This window comes from Lissotriton vulgaris, chromosome 2_1 (genome assembly GCF_964263255.1).
Source record: "Lissotriton vulgaris chromosome 2_1, aLisVul1.2, whole genome shotgun sequence".
Lineage (NCBI taxonomy): Eukaryota > Metazoa > Chordata > Amphibia > Caudata > Salamandridae > Lissotriton > Lissotriton vulgaris.
In genome coordinates, this window is record NC_141687.1 from 1,647,740,420 (window position 1) to 1,647,758,722 (window position 18,303).

At 47.2% G+C, this 18,303-nt stretch overlaps 1 protein-coding gene across 1 annotated transcript in view; it reads left to right on the top strand.

The window, feature by feature from the left end:
• LOC147733011 (uncharacterized) overlaps nucleotides 1-11,778 on the top strand; it is a 176,746-nt gene extending 164,968 nt beyond the window's left edge. The window contains exon 6 of the mRNA XM_086957566.1: nucleotides 10,877-11,778. Within this exon, the coding sequence (XP_086813692.1) occupies nucleotides 10,877-11,032 (156 nt within the window). The 3' untranslated portion in view covers nucleotides 11,033-11,778. The remainder of the gene's footprint in view (nucleotides 1-10,876) is intronic.
• Nucleotides 11,779-18,303: the final 6,525 nt, after the last annotated feature.

Below are 18,303 nucleotides of genomic sequence, written 5' to 3' on the forward strand. Positions count from 1 at the left end.
TTTTATCACACCTGGCAAAATTCGATACTCTAGTGTTCGGAATCTGTCTGGTGTGCTACGTGGCCCAATTCTGAGTTTTGTCCTAAAATGGTGTCTCTTTTGTCGATTTTGATGCTTTGTGCGCCAGAAGCTGAAGGTTCCGGTACCTTTGCAGGCACTTTTATCCAGGTATATTTTGGCAAATTTGATCTGCCGAAAAGTACTTGTGGAACATTGCGGCGACGCAGGGATTATTACATCCGGGGACCATTGGGTGCAGTAAACTCTACGCGCCTTATACTCCTGATCTCTGCATAGACAGGAGTATGTACAAGGATTGTAGTGATCTGCGGCAGCCTGCAGCAACCTCTTCATCCGTTGATTCCACCTGAACAGCATCTCGCTGAGTGCGTGTTTTATGACGCAGGCAGCGGGCATTATGAGGATCTAGTTGTCCTTGTCACCTTGCAATCGATCCATCCACACGTGCAGGCAGCTCAGTCTGACTAGTGATCCCGCATGGAATCTACATTCAACTCTGGAGCTCAAACAAGGAGCTTTCACTCCCGGGTCTCCCTCACAACCAGCTCAAGCCTTAGGAGCAGGCCTCCGTCTTTCATTCAGATATGGAGCCCAAGGCCACCTCTCTAAACGGGGAAGGGCGACCCCTGGTGGTACTTTGGCTTGTAGAGACAACTATGAAGCCTATGTTTAACGTTGAGGGACTCTTGCCATCAGCTGATCTTTAACCACCTTCCCGCTGAACACAAACACACACATGTATGCATACACACACATACAAAAGCATGCATACACACACACACACACGTGTATGCATGCACACATGCACATACACAAGCATACACACACGTGAATGCATGCACATACACAAGCACACACACATGCGCGCACACACACAATCACACACACATACACACACACACACACATATGGTTACTTAATGCTGGGACTGCACTACTTTCCTGTTAAGATCTAGGATCCCCGGCACATGCCTCTCCTTTCTTAGGGTCACCTTTCATCCAGCCTGCACATGTTCCACTTAGTGGCTATTATGCCTTGGGCGTGAATGCGCACACGTGAAGGTTGAGGTGCCCTGGCAGAGCTGTGAGTGTCTCAGGAGATGAATCCCACAGCGTGCTGCAGGCCGGGACTGAGGTGCCCTGGCAGAGCTGTGTGACTGTCAGCAAATGTACAGGCTGAGGTTCCCTGGCAGAGTACAAACTGAGGTGCCCTGGCAGAATACAGACTGAGGTGCCTTGGCAGAGTACAGACTGAGGTGCCCTGGCAGAGCTGTGTGAGTGTCAGCACAAGTACAGACTGGGGTGCCCTGACAGAGCACAGACTGGGGTGCCCTTGCAGAGCAGTGTGAGTGTCGGCACAAGTACAGATTGAGGTGCCCTTGCAGAGCTGTGAGTGTCTCGGGAGATGAATCCCATAGCGTGCTGCAGGCCGGTACTCAGGTGCCCTGGCAGAGCTGTGTGAGTGTCAGCACAAGTACAGACTGAGGTGCCCTGACAGAGCACAGACTGAGGTGCCCTGGCAGAGCTGTGTGAGTGTCAGCACAAGTACAGACTGAGGTGCCCTGGCAGAGCTGTGTGAGTGTCAGCACAAGTACAGACTGAGGTACCCTGGCAGAGCACAGACTGAGGTGCCCTGGCAGAGCTGTGTGAGTGTCAGCACAAGTACAGACTGAGGTGCCCTGGCAGAGCTGTTTGAGTGTCAGCACAAGTACAGAGTGAGGTGCTCTGGCAGAGCTGTGTGAGTGTCAGCACAAGTACAGACTGAGGTGCCCTGGCAGAGCTGTGTGAGTGTCAGCACAAGTACAGACCGAGGTGCCCTGGCAGAGCTGTTTGAGTGTCAGCACAAGTACAGACTGAGGTGCCCTGGCACAGGGCCAGCCTGTACCAGGGAGCCCCTGAGCAGCCAAGGGCCTGTGATATTAGGAGATGTCACTGCACAGTCCTGAGGTGCTGTCGCAGAGATGTCTGGGAGGAGGCAGCGCTGAAATCTAAGTAGGGAGCTGAGGGTAGGATGCAGTTTTCTGAGGAGAACGCTGTGAACAGTGCTACGGCTTTCACAGCAGAAGGCGCTAGAAGAGTGGGGTGGCTCGACAGAGTTGTGTGAGACGTTTTAGTGCAGCACTATCACTGCAGGGAACGATACAATTGCATTCTCAGAAATACATAAATGGCGACACTGCTATCATAGGATGTGGCGCAGCAGCAGGATTCAGGTCGTCTGGCAGAGCAGTGTGGGGTCCCAGTGCTGGACTAAGAGGCATTGCGTAGCTAATGACTGAGATGTATGAGCAGAGCTTTGTGGGGGGTCTAAGTGTGACAATTGCAGCAGCTCCCCATATTATTTGGCTGGCCAGGGCCCAGGGTAAGCAATGACTCCCTGATTATCCCCATTAGGTATGTCCATTTCTTCCTGACCAGCACCCCTGCTCCAGGGCAGGTCTGTAGCTGGATGGCCACCCCTCCCCTTGGTGTTTAGTTCACGCCTCCCTGGCCGACACTCAACTCTTTGTTAGAGTGCACTGGGCATGACTACAAAGGTCCCATCACATGCTATACATGCACCCTCTAACAGCTGGCTTGACCCAATTCCTTACATATGAATCTGCAAAAACACTTATTAGAACAGCAGCTTAACAGCACAACGTGCAAGTGCCCTCATGGCCGCAGGAAAAGAGACCGCATGTGTCTAGGCCGATACTCGCTCCCAGCAGGGAAACCTAAAACAGCCCCGGCAATTTTGTTGCACCAGTCCCCCGGGGACAAGTGTGAAGCACTGCTGCTTTTGTTAATGGGGGACGACATCACACCACCCTTGAAAAACCAGGCACCAGCACCCCAAAAACCGGTCCCCACCCTTCCAGCATCCCAGGAAAACGACAGATTCCTGCTACGGCCAGTCCGGCACTGGCCCCCAGTTCCATCACAGGCTAGGCGCAAAGCTACCTGATTGGTGTATAAGCTCAGGCACATGTGGGCAATAGTGTTCCACGTTACTACCCTAGCCATCAATTCCATTTAACTAGAACAAAATCTTTAAAAACTACTCTTTTTTTTTTTTTACTAAGGAGGGAGAAAATCTGTGATATTGGGTTCCATCATTTGTACCTGGTTGTTTGGCAGACCTGCTTAGCAGCGAAGGTTTTGGGATCCACCTCTGCACACACAGCGGCGTAGCTTAGTCAGTGAGACTCAGGGGTGTGAATCTCAAATGTCTCAACTAAAAACAGTGGCTGCAGGGTGGAGGGGTGAGAGGCCCAAGGTGGGGGAAGGACTGTTTCCATGAGGAGCAGGGTCAGTACTAATTTACACTATGTGTGCCTCTGTCTATTAGGGCACAATTTGTGTTAAACAATGGGATGGATGCTTCCTCGAGCGATTGCCACTGTGCAGACTATTTTCAAGCATTTATCCCATAGGAATGTGCCCAGAAATCCGAGACAGACACAGCTTCCCAAGCCTACCACTGCCAATAGATGTAAATGCCAAAAACATTACACATACACCCATTCAAGGAGCACTTCTATTGGTGTAGATTTACTACGTTTTTGCTAAATCAGTCATATATATATTTAAGTTTCTCATCCAAAAATGAGAAAGTTAAAACCCCTAAGTGAAATGAAGACCACAAAAAAAATATATACATAGCGAACCCAACTCAAGGCCTCTAGACCCAACTCCCAAGCCAAGAATGCATTAATTTTGGGGTTGTCACACAACAAACATCCCTGTGAAGCTACCCCTCTGTGCATAGACCGCAGACTACCAATTGGGTGTCAACAACTCAAATTCACATCCAGAATTTCTGATCTGTGCTTCAAGAATCAATGGCATTTGTAGCTCCTACTTCGTTCAAGAGAATTAAGCAACCTACACTTGAACACAATTTAGTGGTTCTCCCAGGATCTGGAGAGGAGAGTTTAATAAAATTAGGGTAGGCTGATGAAATGTTTATTGAAAAAATAAGGTCTTGGAAAGTAGCCTGTAGGCAACAAAAAAAAATGTATAGCCACTTTTAATCCATCTGCACTTTTCCACTTTTCCGTTAGTTAATTCCACCTTAAAAAACGCATACCAGTAGGTACAATCCATGTGAATAGGTACACAACTTCTTTGGTCTCTCACTGTAAGATAGTACACTAGGTAAAAAAAGTCTTATCAGTTTTGTGGATTATATGTAACAAAATGTACGTATACTCACAACACTGTGTTTTTCTATTGTATTTTATGTTTCAGGGGACACCAGTAGATGCCCTAGGATGATTGCACAAGAAGCACGTAACAAAGTAATGTCCCACTAGCTACCTTAGGAATCTGATATTCATTTGGTCCTTAAAAAGGCTATCGGTCCCTACGGGCACTAGTTGGTTGAAACATGTCGACCTTTTTTTTGATCATCCATTGGATGTGTTGGACGGATCAATTGTCCTTATCACATCTCTCTGTTCTTTTAACCTTGTGACCATCCCCCTTTCATAGTTAAAGATACTTTTTACAGGGGTGGCAACAATTTTAATGCACCTCCTTTTGCACATATCCAACCATGTCTCTCAGATAGGGGACTCTAACTCCTGGTAGAGGAGAGACCTGATGATAATACACTTGACTACAAGTAGTATAGTGCTGAGATTATACCACTGAGGAAAATAGTCATTGAGGGTCTCACTACTATTTTAAGAAGAGACTCTAATAACTGAGAATGGTGTGGGTGCACTCTTTTTTATTACTTTTATGCCAATCAAGGAAGCAGAGTGTTTCCTGTGTTATAAGATTCTACCTCCCCACCTGATCATTTTGAACTTTAAAGATGTTGCAGATTAGTAATATTAATGGCCAAGTAGGCTTGTTTCTGAAGTCATCTTAAAAATGTCGACAGTGACTCAACATGGCTCTTAAAACTCTTCAAGAACATCAGCAATCCTCACACCTTCTCAGTTGTGATGTCATCATTTCACAAGAGGTATTGGATAATCTATAAGAACCTGGGACAACAGGTGTAAATACAAGCTTCCACTGTGCTACATCTACACCCATGTCAAAAGTCTTTCCTCCCTCAATCACACTCACAGAATTTCTTTAATCTTGTTACAGTCTTTTCTAAAACCTTATTTTAAATGGCATGGATTACTTAACAAGGGGACTCCAATACTAGAACCAAGGTTAGTATATGATTAAAAGAAACAATGGTTCATAATTAGCCAATCGGTCGAAGAGATATTACATTAAATCCAAATGAACATCAATCCTGTATCCTATGTCATATGGCAATTTCTTTTGCAGTAAATATAGTGAGGTACACATAAAAACATTCTAAGTCAATTAATGTATTTTACAATATTCTAAAATATATAGATAGTTCTGGTGCTCACTTGTAATTGAAGAAGAAGTGTGCTGTGGTGAGTGAAAGACGGATTTAAAAAAAACGTATATTGCATTGACAACATAAGAAAATCTCCTTACACACAATTTTCATAAATGTTGTCTTCGCTCTCAATTATTCGAGATCATCATGAGGACTGGTGTATGAGATCCTGATATTCTACACATCTAAGGATTGGCGACACAGTCGGTTGCAAGTGGTGTTACGGGCCATGAATACCCAGAAGAAACGTTAAGAGTAGGTATATTTGGAGGACCATGTATCCATTAATGGTCAAGGAAAAGCTCCGGGGTTAGGAGGCCTAGCATGTGGACCAAGATGAGTAAAGCCCCAATTCATTTAATTACAAGGAAACCATTGCATAGTCAGTGGGCGGCAAAGATAATTTCATCCGGACTACCACAAGGGTCGGTAGACGATGGGAGGGGCGGACGATTCGTCGGCATTTGGAAAGTGACTGCCTTTCCAAGTCACTAAATGCGATGGGGCTTTACTCCCCTTGGTCCACATGCTAGGCCTCCTAACCCCAAGCCTTTCATTGACCATTATTGGATACGTGGTCCTCCAAATATACTTACTAGTAATGCTTCTTCTGGACATTCATAGCCCGTAACGCCACTTGCAGCCGACTGTCTCGTCAATCCGTAGACTAGAAGAATATCAGGTGCTCATACATCAGTTCTGATGATGATCTCGAATAATTGAGATCGAAACGCCGTTGACCCCATTACAACCAAACTCCTAATTTATGGAAATTGTGTATAAGGAGTTTTTCTTATGTTGTCAATGCGATGTGAATTTTTTAAAAATCCTTCTTTCACTTATTTTTTTAAATATTGTTTAATAAATTAATTTACTTAAAATGTGTATATGTGTCTCTGCCCATATTTGCTGCAAAAGAAATTGCCATATGACATAGGATTGATGTTTATTTGGATTGAATTTAATACCTCTTGGACTGATTGGTTGATTATGAACCATTGTTTCGCTTAATCCTATTTCAAATGACAACTTTCTTCTCATCTTGAATCCATGCCTGGATGGGATCACTGAGAAAGATCTCAATTGTCATTGTGCCTGATGTCAGTATCATCATGATTCTCTTGCTAAAGGCATCTTCGAGAAACTTGGAACATTGCTATTTGAAGTCTTCTTCTAAAAAGACAAGCTCCCAGTATATTCCCAAGCTTTTGCCAGTTTCCAACTTTCCTCTGATCAGCAGAATAATGGAAGCGATTGTCGTCATTCAAAGACAGTGCCATGCTAAATCTCTTAACATGCTTGGCTGATTATTTTCCGTGAGCATCTGGCCTTGACAAAGTGCAAGAAGGAAGGACCAGTAGTAAGGATTTCCACCTAAAGTGACACCTTCCAGTGGGAAAAACAGAACAACAATATTGCGAAAATCCACAGAAAAATAGAATAAAGGAATCTTTTTATATAAAAAATGGAAGTAAACTGAAGAAATCTAAATTCCAGAGTTCTGTCTTGCAAGAAAGTTGGTTCTTTATAAGTAATATGAATCAGCAGGTGAATTACGTTAAGACTTGAAAAACTGGGATTATTGTGAAACATGTGTCGGAAGTAGCTGTATATGTGAGGAGTTTATTACCACCATGAACATTTTACTAAATGGCTATGAATAGAAACAAAATGTAATTTGAATAAAGGATAAAGAGAACATTTTTATTGAAGCTGGGACAGTGAGAATTAAGTGGCAATTGGGTACAAAGATGTTCTCTATAGTAGCTTGTTTCATTACTAACTTGACTGATGCAAGACTAATTTGCACCCAAAGGGCTGAGCCAGTGCCGCCAGATGTTTAATAGTTTCACCTAGTGGTAAAGGCCACTTGGAAACCTTAATAACATATAACCTTTTAGCGTCCTTTAGCATCATCAACCACCACAGGAGTGTGTAAGAAATGTTGAAGCAGGGTTTAAAAAAAAACAACATGTGCTTTTCCTTCATATCCCATCAATATTTATTGTCTCTGAGAATATAGCTGCCTTTATACTGCCTTTATGTGTCCTCTATCTTGCTCTTTAATGATCACATGACCCTGCTGAGATAGATCATCCAGGGCTCCTGACTTATGCAAGTGACACTCAGTTGATTGCGATGTTGATGAAAGACTCAGGCTCCCTCACTCACTGCTGCCTCCATGCTGTCCATTCGTGCATGAGACAAAGATGGCTGACGTTAAACGGGGGCAAGGCCGAAAGTCCGGTAATGGTGTCTTCCCCGTGCTTTTGAAAGCCATTCTCTGCGTTCAGTACTCTATACGGAACCTACCATTTCTTCTAAGACATCCAGAATCCTCAGGGTGGTGAATTACTAAAAGGCAATAGAATAACAACATTTGTAAGAGCAGGAAGACTGCAACCAGCAACAGACCCACAGTATCACGCCGATTCTATCCATGAAACACAGAGTCATGGCCTCTACGCAAGAATTAGAGCAGTAATACATTTCCCCAGATTGTCTAAAATGTACCCATCATACTAGTATTCAATTCAAACTATTTGTTTCACATAAAGGCGGCCAACAGATGCAGTCTCAGATTTTTCTGTATCTGCAAACATACAACTTAGGTGGATCTGCACCTCCCACAGTGCCATTTGGAATAAGAGCTCAATAAGAGCCAACCTCATACTTCCAAAGTATCACCCAACCCGGACCTTCAGAAGTATGCAGGACAACATTCTGACTATTCGATATTCAAAGAAATCCAAAGTCAGAGGCAGCGGCATGGCAGTGCTAGACCAAAACGCCCGAAACACCATACCAGCCAGGACCAGAGGCATGAAGGGCCCTTCTACTGTATTCTGACAAATAAAATAGTTGTAGCTTTCTTCATCAGACCACAAGCCAGGAGGTTGCATGTCCCAAGCAGTCACCGAAAACAAAGTAAAGATGAGGGGCACAGGTGGATGCAGGGCAAGAGGGACATTAATGGGTCATTAGAGAAGGGGGGTACGGTTGAGTCACTGCTTAAAGAAACAACAAAACCAAAACAAAACAAATGGGTCAGATTCATCTGGATTCCATTCATCATAGTTCCCTTTCTTCTCGTCAAAAAAGCAGAGGTCCCGATGAAGGTCTACCTACATAGAGTGGCTCCTCCCGGCCCTTGGCAACGGTGATAGGCTGAATCATAATCCTACTGAATTAGCATGTCAGTGTCTCTTTGCGTCAATGTTTTTCTTTCTAGTGTATTGTACTGTCTAGTTATGAGAGGCAGGAAAATCCTTAAGGAAGTGACTGCTCCCTCCACCAAGCAGAGAGAGCAGACATATGCCTGCAAGTTGTGCAACGCAGAAACCTTTGGCCATGGTAAAGATGGGCAATGATTCCTTGCTTCGACTGATTCAGCAATCTCTGAGGAAAACTCCTGACCTTCATCGATTGTGATGATTTTCTGCACTAGGATGTCCCATGGGGGAGATATTCTGGAGCAGTAGATTGCCACAGCCTGCAGCTCTATTGCTTATATCTCCAAAGGTTGCACAGTTATTCCTGATCCAATGTTCTTGTTTTTGTTAGGCCTTGATGGTGAACTCTGTTCCATTTGCAGAATTTGCAGAGTTTTCTGCACTCCACAGAGCAGACGGAGTTCAGATCGTGGAGCTGAGTTTTTTCCTCACTCGCGCTCACAATGTTAAGTTGGCGAGCAAGGAAAATCCAACGCTAGACTACCTCCCAGCGAGATTTCTCAATGCGGGCGACCGCTAGTGTTGACAAACCTTCCGTTCACGTTGAGGAAGCTGCCGCTCGAGTAGAGCATCTACTCGAGCGGCAGAAAGAAGCAGCGCCCTCTTGTTGCCATTTGCACTGATTTTCCAGCACGGAATAAACACCGGGCGCTAAAAGTCTGTATGAGCAGCAACACCTAAAGCACTCCGCCGCTTGCGGAACTCCACGTAGCGTGGCAGAGTTTTTGGGTCAGTTCGTGGAGTTCCGTAACCAGAAGTTCACAAACTCTACACATGTCTAGTTTTTATGATGAGTTGTAAAACAGTCATACAAACTGGAGCATACCTCCTGAAAAGTTTTTATATTCATAAGAATCATGTTTACACATTGTGTCTAGCTGGAGCACCAGAATGCACCACTGATCAGCTGACTTTTATATTGTTCACCTTTTTAGATTAATACGTGCTTTCAATTTTCACGAAACCTTGTGAAAAATTATTTTATTCGCCAAACAGTAAGAAAAATTCATTTTATTGAAATAACTTTGTATTCACACTCCTGGTGTTACTTATACTCACATTAATTCATCTTTTTTCATCCATGGAAATAATAAACATTTTCAGTCTGGCCCTACCCAGGCCTTTCAAGCCTGCAGGCTCTCCATCAGGGGCATTCGTCTTTATGGAAGCCATGAAACATGAACAACAAATGTAGAAACCGAGATCAAAAAACGTTAGTACTTTGCACTCATATTACCATCCCAATAATGTGCGGTCAATATCATTAACAATAACAAAGGTGCCTCAGATCCCAAATAAAAAAATAAAGGCCTGATTACTATCTTGGCGGATGGAATATTATGGAATTGTAATTTGGCGGATTGGCTGTGGGTCACATTTGTGACGGAGTAACCCTGATTTTAATCAGGCCCAAGGAGATGACTGGTGTGAATGCTGCAGGAGGCTGTTTAGGTCTGGTGCTCTGCGTCATCAGAGTTCACCACAACAACCACAGGCGAAGAAGTCTGGAGAAGTGTGGCTCACTGGTTAGAGCAGGCAGACCCTGAAGCAGAGTTCAGACCCGGGACCAGGGTTCAATTCCTGACGCGGCAGGGTCTTGAGCCCAATTGTCCACGGACTCGATATTTCTCACTTCGGGCCCACTCTAATCATGGGTTCACACTCTGCAACGCTGGGCATTAAGCTTGCTTAATCTCCACAATGGCCCCCCACGGCGGGATGCCTGGCTTTCACCTTGGGGATGCCCAGTACGGGTTATCTCACAGGGAAAAGCCAGGACGGGTTCCCAATGCAAGCGCCGAGATGCCCTAGGGTAAGTCGAGCGCTATATAAGAACACACATACATACATACAGGCTCCCTTTATTGGTGACTAGTTGTGAATTTATGCCAGTGGTTCCTCCAAGGTGTCTAGCTAGAGAAGGGTTGAGAGGTGGAGTCATATCACCCAGCAATGGAATAGCAGTGAGTGTTCCAGGCAAAAGTGAGCTGCATCTGCAGGGTGGTGATCTGTGTTGGCAGAGGTGTATGTGCGTCTGAGGAGGGGGTGCTGCGATGAAGGATTGAGGTACATGAGCAGGGTGGTGTGGAGGTGCACTTGCTGCAGCGCAGAATGTATACCTGGTAGCACATAGCTGCAGTCCACACTTGAGACGCTAACTTTTCCTGCTTTAGATATCTACGTATTCCTCAAGGACATGTCGCGAGGCGCCACTTCTGTGAGGTGGACGATTGACTGACTCTGAATCTGCTCTCTCTTGCCAGGAGCTGACAGCAAACCAGTTAGGCACCATCACCACAGAGATCCGTGAGGCCCCCACCTTTTACTATGCTGAGGACTACCACCAGCAGTACCTGCACAAGAACCCTGATGGCTACTGTGGGTTGAAGGGCACCGGAGTGTCATTCCCACAGGGTTGAAGCTGTGATGCAGAGTATCGAAGGGTGCCACCAGCCTTCAAGGGGGACGTGAAGGTGCCCAAAGTATTCCCTTTGTAAAAATAGACTGAAAAAACATAGGCCCAAAAATGAAGATTGCAAAATTCTGACTTTACTAGAATATCTCCTTACAAAAATGTCTACCTGTATTTTATTCCAAAATCTAGCATAGCTTAATTCCCACATCTTTCATAACTGGGTTAGTTTATTGCTGATAGTCCATTCTTAGCAAAATTTAGTTTACAGGCTTGATAGTGGGCTTAAGTTTTTGGTTAACATTTTTGTAGTGAGATATTTAAAAAAGATTTAGATTATTGTTGTCTGTATTTTAGGGTCTACTTTTTGTCATCTATTTTCGCATGCTATATTCTCATGTAAAGTTCGTTGGTGTGACCACCAGCGAAAGGAACAGAAATCGATTTGTATGCATGGGACTAAGGGGACCGCTGCCTCTCTGATAGGTCAGTGGGTCTGTAGCGTCAACCAATCACAGTTGCCTGAAATGTGAATCACTCTGCCACAAACCACCAGGACTTTCGGAGGCACGATCCTGCCATAGGACTGACTCAAACCCAGCCCTACAAAACCTGGAACACTCATGCTTTCCCTACGTATCCGTTTGCCTCTTCTCTGCACTAAAGAGGGTTCGAAATCATGGTCATGTTTTCCTTTGTTAATCTTCCAGCTCTGATCCACAGACGACGCACAATAAAGGCATATGTCTTCCATTGTCTGTATTATTATTATTAGTAGTAGTAGCAGTAGTAGTAATAGTAGTATTAGCAGTGGTAGTAGCAGTAGCTTTAGAATGTTTAGTGTGACCATCACTTTTAGAACATTGGTATGTTGGGAGCTCCATTGAAAACGATGGAGTGCTCAGGGCTTCTAATGGCAGGTAGAAGCCCAGAGCTTCAACATTCCAATGTTTGTTCACAGCTGTTGCTGTAAACAAAAGGCCTCACGGAGCCCGAGGGGTGAATCCCCTTGGACACTGAGAGGCCTTTGTTTTCATAAATTAGAACATTCTGACCTCTTGGGGCAGCATGCTCTAATAGCCTTAGAGCTCTCCATAGAGGACTCTACCAGCCATTGAAATCCCGCTCCCTTATTAAAGGTCTTCAGCTCAGGCCTATCAATGGCTGTTAGAGCCCACTACTGCAGGCTCTAAGGTTATGTTACTATTCCCCAACAAGGACTTTGTCCACTGAAAACAGCTGCTTCATATTTGCTTATTAGAAAGAAAATAAACACGAAACACGGTGGAACAATGGATTACAAGTTTCGGAGTGAACCTACAAGACGGATACGTTGGCCCAAGCATTCTGGGCAAGGGCAACGTTTACATTAGTGTGACACAAGGATCTGACCACCCGTGAGAGATGGGTATTCTGGCAATGAAGGGAGTGGTTCCTATAGAAGAGAGAAAACTTGGGACCCTGGGGCTGATGGGGGTTGGCAAATTTGTTAGCGATGCGTACAGTAGACATGGGCACTAACATAAATGGGTGACCTGGATGCAACTGGGGATAACGTAAAAAATTTGAATTTGCAACAGTTCAGTGCTCTGCATTTGGATGAGTCAGCAAACCCATTTTCTGCGAATAGCTGTGATCACAGAAGAACCAGAAAGAAGTCTCCTGAGCAGTTTCTCAGGAGAGGAGTGAAGCACCGAAAAAGATCACACATTCATACCTGTAGCAGTTAGCAGTCTAGTAGCTGAAATGTTGTACCCCACCACATCCGCAGGCCAGGCGTGGCCTGCGGGGTTAAATAAAAGAAGGGCGGCCGCTCGGGGTCGTCACTTCCGACCAATGCACCATAGTGGTCTGTGAGTGTCATTAATGTGTTCCTGCCCCCGCGCAGTTTAACCACCCCCAGCAAGGCCTGACCCTCGCTCGCTCGCACCTCCCGCTAGCCTGCACCGTGGCAGCCACAGGCGCTGTACGACACGAGCCGCGTCTGACGGAATCAGCCGGGTGCCTACAGAGTGTGCTCACCCCGCCCCACCTCCACAATGGCGCGCCCAGGGAGAAAGGCATCGTGAAGGTCCAAATGCCTGGCAGAGGAGCACGAGACTGTGTGCCAGACGCCCCGCGTTTTCATGCCCAGGCCGTGTGGGAACTGCAGAAGGTTGTCACTCTGGGCCCCACTGGAGCTGCTGGAAATATCGCCTGGCAGGGCTAGAACGCCAGAGTGGCAGACTCTGGTGCTGAACATGGCCCACCCAAGGGGGCATACAAGGGGAATCCAGCAGAAGACAAGTTAGGGGAAGGAGGGGATATATCCAAGCACCAAGTAGCTGCGCAAAGGCACACGGGGGCAAGCAGGGGTTTTCAAGTCACCCTGCCACCGTCACTTACCCGTGAATTAAAAGGAGGAGGTGAGGAGACCCCGCAGATCACCAGGTGGGTCACCCTGCGCCGTTCCACCCCCAAGCCACGCCAGAGCTCGAGACACGTCACCTGTCTCAACACATTTAGGATCACCCACAGCCGGACGCCATGAGGGACGACGATCATGCCGCAGCACCAGCCCGCATACCATTCCAACATGCAGAGTCAGGAGTTCTACCTCCATTCAGTGAGTTAGAAGATCCTGCATCAGCATCCCCCCATTGGAGGATATGGATTGAACACCTCAACAACTATTTTGTCGCGACCAGGGAAACGGACGACGCAGTAATGAGGTCTTTGCTGCTACACTATGCCGGAGACAAGATTTTCAAGCTTTTCAAACATCTACCCAACACAGGGCCGGCAGACGACTACGACGCGGCAGTGAGAGCGCTAAATGGCCACTTTGATCTGCAACTAAACCCTGATTTCGAAGTCTTCAAGCTCAGACAAGCCCGCCAGAGGGAGGGAGAATCTATGGACATGTTCTACGCACATCTCCGAGAGCTTGCCAGCACGTGCACCGATGAGGACCAGCCAAAAGAGATCAGGAAACAACTAATTCAAGGGTGCCGCGACAAGACCTTAAGAGGACTTATATTGCGCAAACCAAGAATCCCACTGGAGGACATGCTGATACTAGCAAGGTCACGTGACATGTGTGCGGCGAGAGCAAACAAGATGGATCAAGCCCTAACCAAACCCCACGGGAAGTCAGACTCCATCAAGACGGAACGTGCTGATGCCATTCGGACCAAACCCAGAGGAGACACATTCAGAGGACCAAAGGGAGACGCCTCAAGATCAAGATGTGGATACTGCGGCCATGAGCCACATGCCGCCAAAGATTGTCCGGCCCAGGGGAAGACCTGCACCAACTGTGGGATACCCAATCACTTTGCATCCGTCTGCAGAAGGCGCAACAAAAACAGAGATTTCCGCGGGCAAAAGCCCCCAACGCGAGCTGTCCGACAACTATCAGTGACAGACGCCGCATCACCTGAACACACACATAGAAGGCCCACGAAGCACCTGCCAACAGTAGAAGACTCCTCAGAAGATGAGGAAGAAGAGGTATACCTGGTATCCTTCGCAAGAGAACTCAAATAACGCCGCCGGCCACAACCAACCTACATGGTTCACGTTGCAGGGACAGAAGTAAAGGCAGTCATCAACACGGGAGTGACAGTGAACGTCATGGGACTCCAACAGTACCGACGCCTATGACCTCGCCCTCCCGTGGTAATGTCAAAGACCCGGGTCTACGCATATGGAGCCAACACACCTCTCCCACTAAAAGGGAAGTTATCAGTACCCATCATAGCGGATGACCTTGAAGTAATGGCAACCATCCACGTCATTGACAGGGAAGCAGACACTCTCCTGAGCAACCACACTGCGGAAGATCTCAGACTCATCTCGTTCGCGAGAAGGATCCTGACGTACCAAGTCGAAGAGTTACTCAACCAATTCCCCGAACTCTTCCAAGAGCTAGGGTTTATCAAGTGTGACCCAATCGAACTTCACATAGACAAGTCAGTCGCCCCGGTTGCCTTGCGGCAAAGGAGAGTCCCATTCCACCTACCGCTACTGGTGGAGAAAGAGCTAGAGGCCCTGAGGAGAAGGGAGTTATCGAAAAAGTGTCCGGGCCCACGACATGGGTATCCTCGATGGTCATCGCCGAAAAGCCGAAACAACCCGGAGCCATACGCCTTTGCATTGATATGAGACTCCCAAATAAAGCTATCTGCAGAGAGCGCCACATAACACCAACAATGGACGATATCATTCGGATGTCAACGGATCCAAGTGGTTCTCAGAAATCGACTTGAATGCCGGGTACCACCAGCTGCTCCTATTTGACGAAAGCCGGTACATCACCACATTCAGCACCCACCTAGGACTAAGGAGGTACATGCGTCTAAACTTTGGAATATCCTCAGCAGCTGAGGTGTTCCAGAACACAATACGGGAGCTGCTGTCCGGCCTACCCGGGTAGTTGAACGTGAGCGACAATATCCTCATTCACTCAGCAACGGCTGCTGATCACCATAAACACCTACGCAACACACTAAGACACCTCAATGAGTATGGAGCAACCCTGCACAAGAACAAATGTCCAACCATCCCTTGAGTTCTACGTATTCAACCAGGAAGGCATCCAATTGGACCCAAGGAAGTCGCAGGCGATCAAGGATGCCCCCGCACCGACGACACCAACAGAGGTACGGAGCTTCCTGGGTATGGCCACATACTGTGGAAGGTTTATACCGGGTCTGGCCACCGGAGCAGAGCCGCTGCGGGCCCTTACAAAGACGGACGCGACCTGGCACTGGGTTCCACGAGAGGAAGAGACCTTCTAAGGAATAAAGGATGCCCTCTTAGGAGAAGCCACGTTGGCCTACTTTGATCCCACAAGGAGAACAGAAGTATTGGTCGACGCCAGCCCTGTAGGACTCGGGCAGTGCTGGCTCAAGAACACGAACCAGGCCACTGGGCGGCCTTAGCATTTGCCAGCAAATCCCTCACACCCACAGAAATGAGGTACGCTCAGATCAAGCGAGAGGCCCTAGCCATCAAGTGGGCCTGTACCCATTTCCATCTGTACCTCAAGGAACAGCCATTCACCATGGTTACCGACCATCAGCCATTGGTTCCCCTTTCAACAGGAACAACACCTCACCCACCTCCGCGCATCGAGCGATGGGCCGTCCAGCTGCAACCATATGGAATGGAGGTGGTATACCGCAGAGGGTCCAAGAACCCGACTGATTTCCTCTCGAGGCACCCTGTTCAGTCGGAGGAGCAAGAAGAAGCCGAGGAGGTCGAGCAATATGCCCATCTGATATCTCTTGCAGCATGCCCCTGGAGCATGACCCTAGATGACGTGAAAGAGGCTACCGTCACCGACGCAATCTACGCCCGGACATTGCGTGCCGTACAAGAAGGATCATGGACAGATTACCTCCATCAAGCAAACTCGTGGGCCCGAGAAGATCATGACACCCTAACGAAAATGTGGCGGGTACGTCACAAGCTCAGCACCACCAGCAGCGACATCCTGCTGAGAGGGTCCAGGCTGGTGATCCCGCAGAGCCTCAAGCACCGGGCAGTCCAACTAGCCCACGAAGGACATCAATGGGTAACTAAAATGAAAGCACGAATGCCAGAAAAGGTCTGGTTCCCGGAGTTAGCGGACATTGTAGAAGAGTACGTCCAACGCTGTTAATTTTGCCAGCTAACAAGCAGCCCTGAGAAGCCGATCCCAGTTATTACCGAGGAAGGCTGCACCATCTTGTGGTTCAAAGTGAGCGTAGACTTTGGGAATTTCCCGGGGGGAGGCAACACGCTTGTGGTCATAGATGCGTACTCAAAGTACCCCATAGTGGAACCTATCGTTTCCACGGCCTTCAACCACGTTGGACCAGTACTGGAGAGGATCTTCGCCTTGTTTGGTTTTCCCCAAGAAGTACGCAGTGACAATGGGCCGCAGTTCCAAGGGTCAGAATTTGCCACTTTCCTCAAACAGGGAGGCATATCTCACCAACGTATCACCCCTCAGTGGCCTCAGGCCAACGGAGACGTCAAGCGTTTCATGCGCACTTTAAACAAGATGTTCGGCATAGCAGTTGTAGAACAAGCAGACCCGGAACAGAGACTCCACGAGTTCCTACAGGAATACCGAAGCACACCTCACTGCACAACCCAGCAGAGTCCGTGGGCCCTCATGCTCCATGGACCTCGCTGAGACCTACTTTCTACCTGTCCAGGGTGGTCGTCACCGCAGCCAGTGACTCAGCCCGGATGGACGCACTGACTCCAAAAGATACAGCCTGAGGCCGAACCCCCGTCCAAGCCAATATCTGAGGGACTATGCCTGCTGAAGATATCCGGTCACCGTCAATGGAGGCCCACACAAGTACTGAGATTATACACTGAACCTGTTGACATGTTTATAAACTTTGGGGCATATTACCAACAACTAGCGATAATTATCGCTATGTTGGCTTAGCGGCAATATTTTTATCGCCGAGCTGCGGCGATTTTTATCGCTTAGGAACCTTGCTATTATCAAGGTTTATCTCCTAAGCGATAAAAATCGGCCGAAATGCATGAATATCGCTGAAAAGTCAGCGATATTCATGCATTACCAAGCTAATGCTCTTAGCCATGTTATCCACCTACCATTGGATACCATGGCTAAGAACTGCTCAGGGGCAGGTGTTAGCTTTTGGAGATAATCGCGCTTAGCGCGAATATCTCCAAAAGTTGGTAATAGGAGATAGCGATGTTAGCGACTGTTTCCAGTCGCTAACATCTTGGCACGCCCACTTTGCATGTCATTAGTGATAAATATCACTGACATGCAAAGCGGGGCCCAAGATGGTCGCTATCTCCTACTAGCTGTCGCTAACTGGTGTTAGCGACAGCTAGGTAATAGGGAGATAAATTTATCTCCGCCTTCTTGGCTTTTAAAGCCAAAAAAGCGGAGATAAACCCCCTTGATAATATGCCCCTTGGTGTGTGCCTGAAGGAAGCCGAAAACAGGAAGAAAAGAAAAAGAACTGAGTTGGAAAGGGATGTAGGAGTTAGCAGTCTAGTAGCTGAACTGTTGTACCCCACCACATCCGTAGGCCAGGTGTGGCCTGCGGGGTTAAATAAAAGAAGGGTTCGTCACTTCCGACCAATGCACCATACTGGTCTGTGAGTGTCATTAATGCGTTCCTGCCCCCGCGCAGTATAACCACCCCCAGCAAGGCCTGAACCCGAACCCCTGGGCACAAAATGGCAATACCTAACTTAAGAAGCTTGCTAGAAAAAGATTGCTTGGGTCTAGGTTTCGCTCCTCTAATATATAGA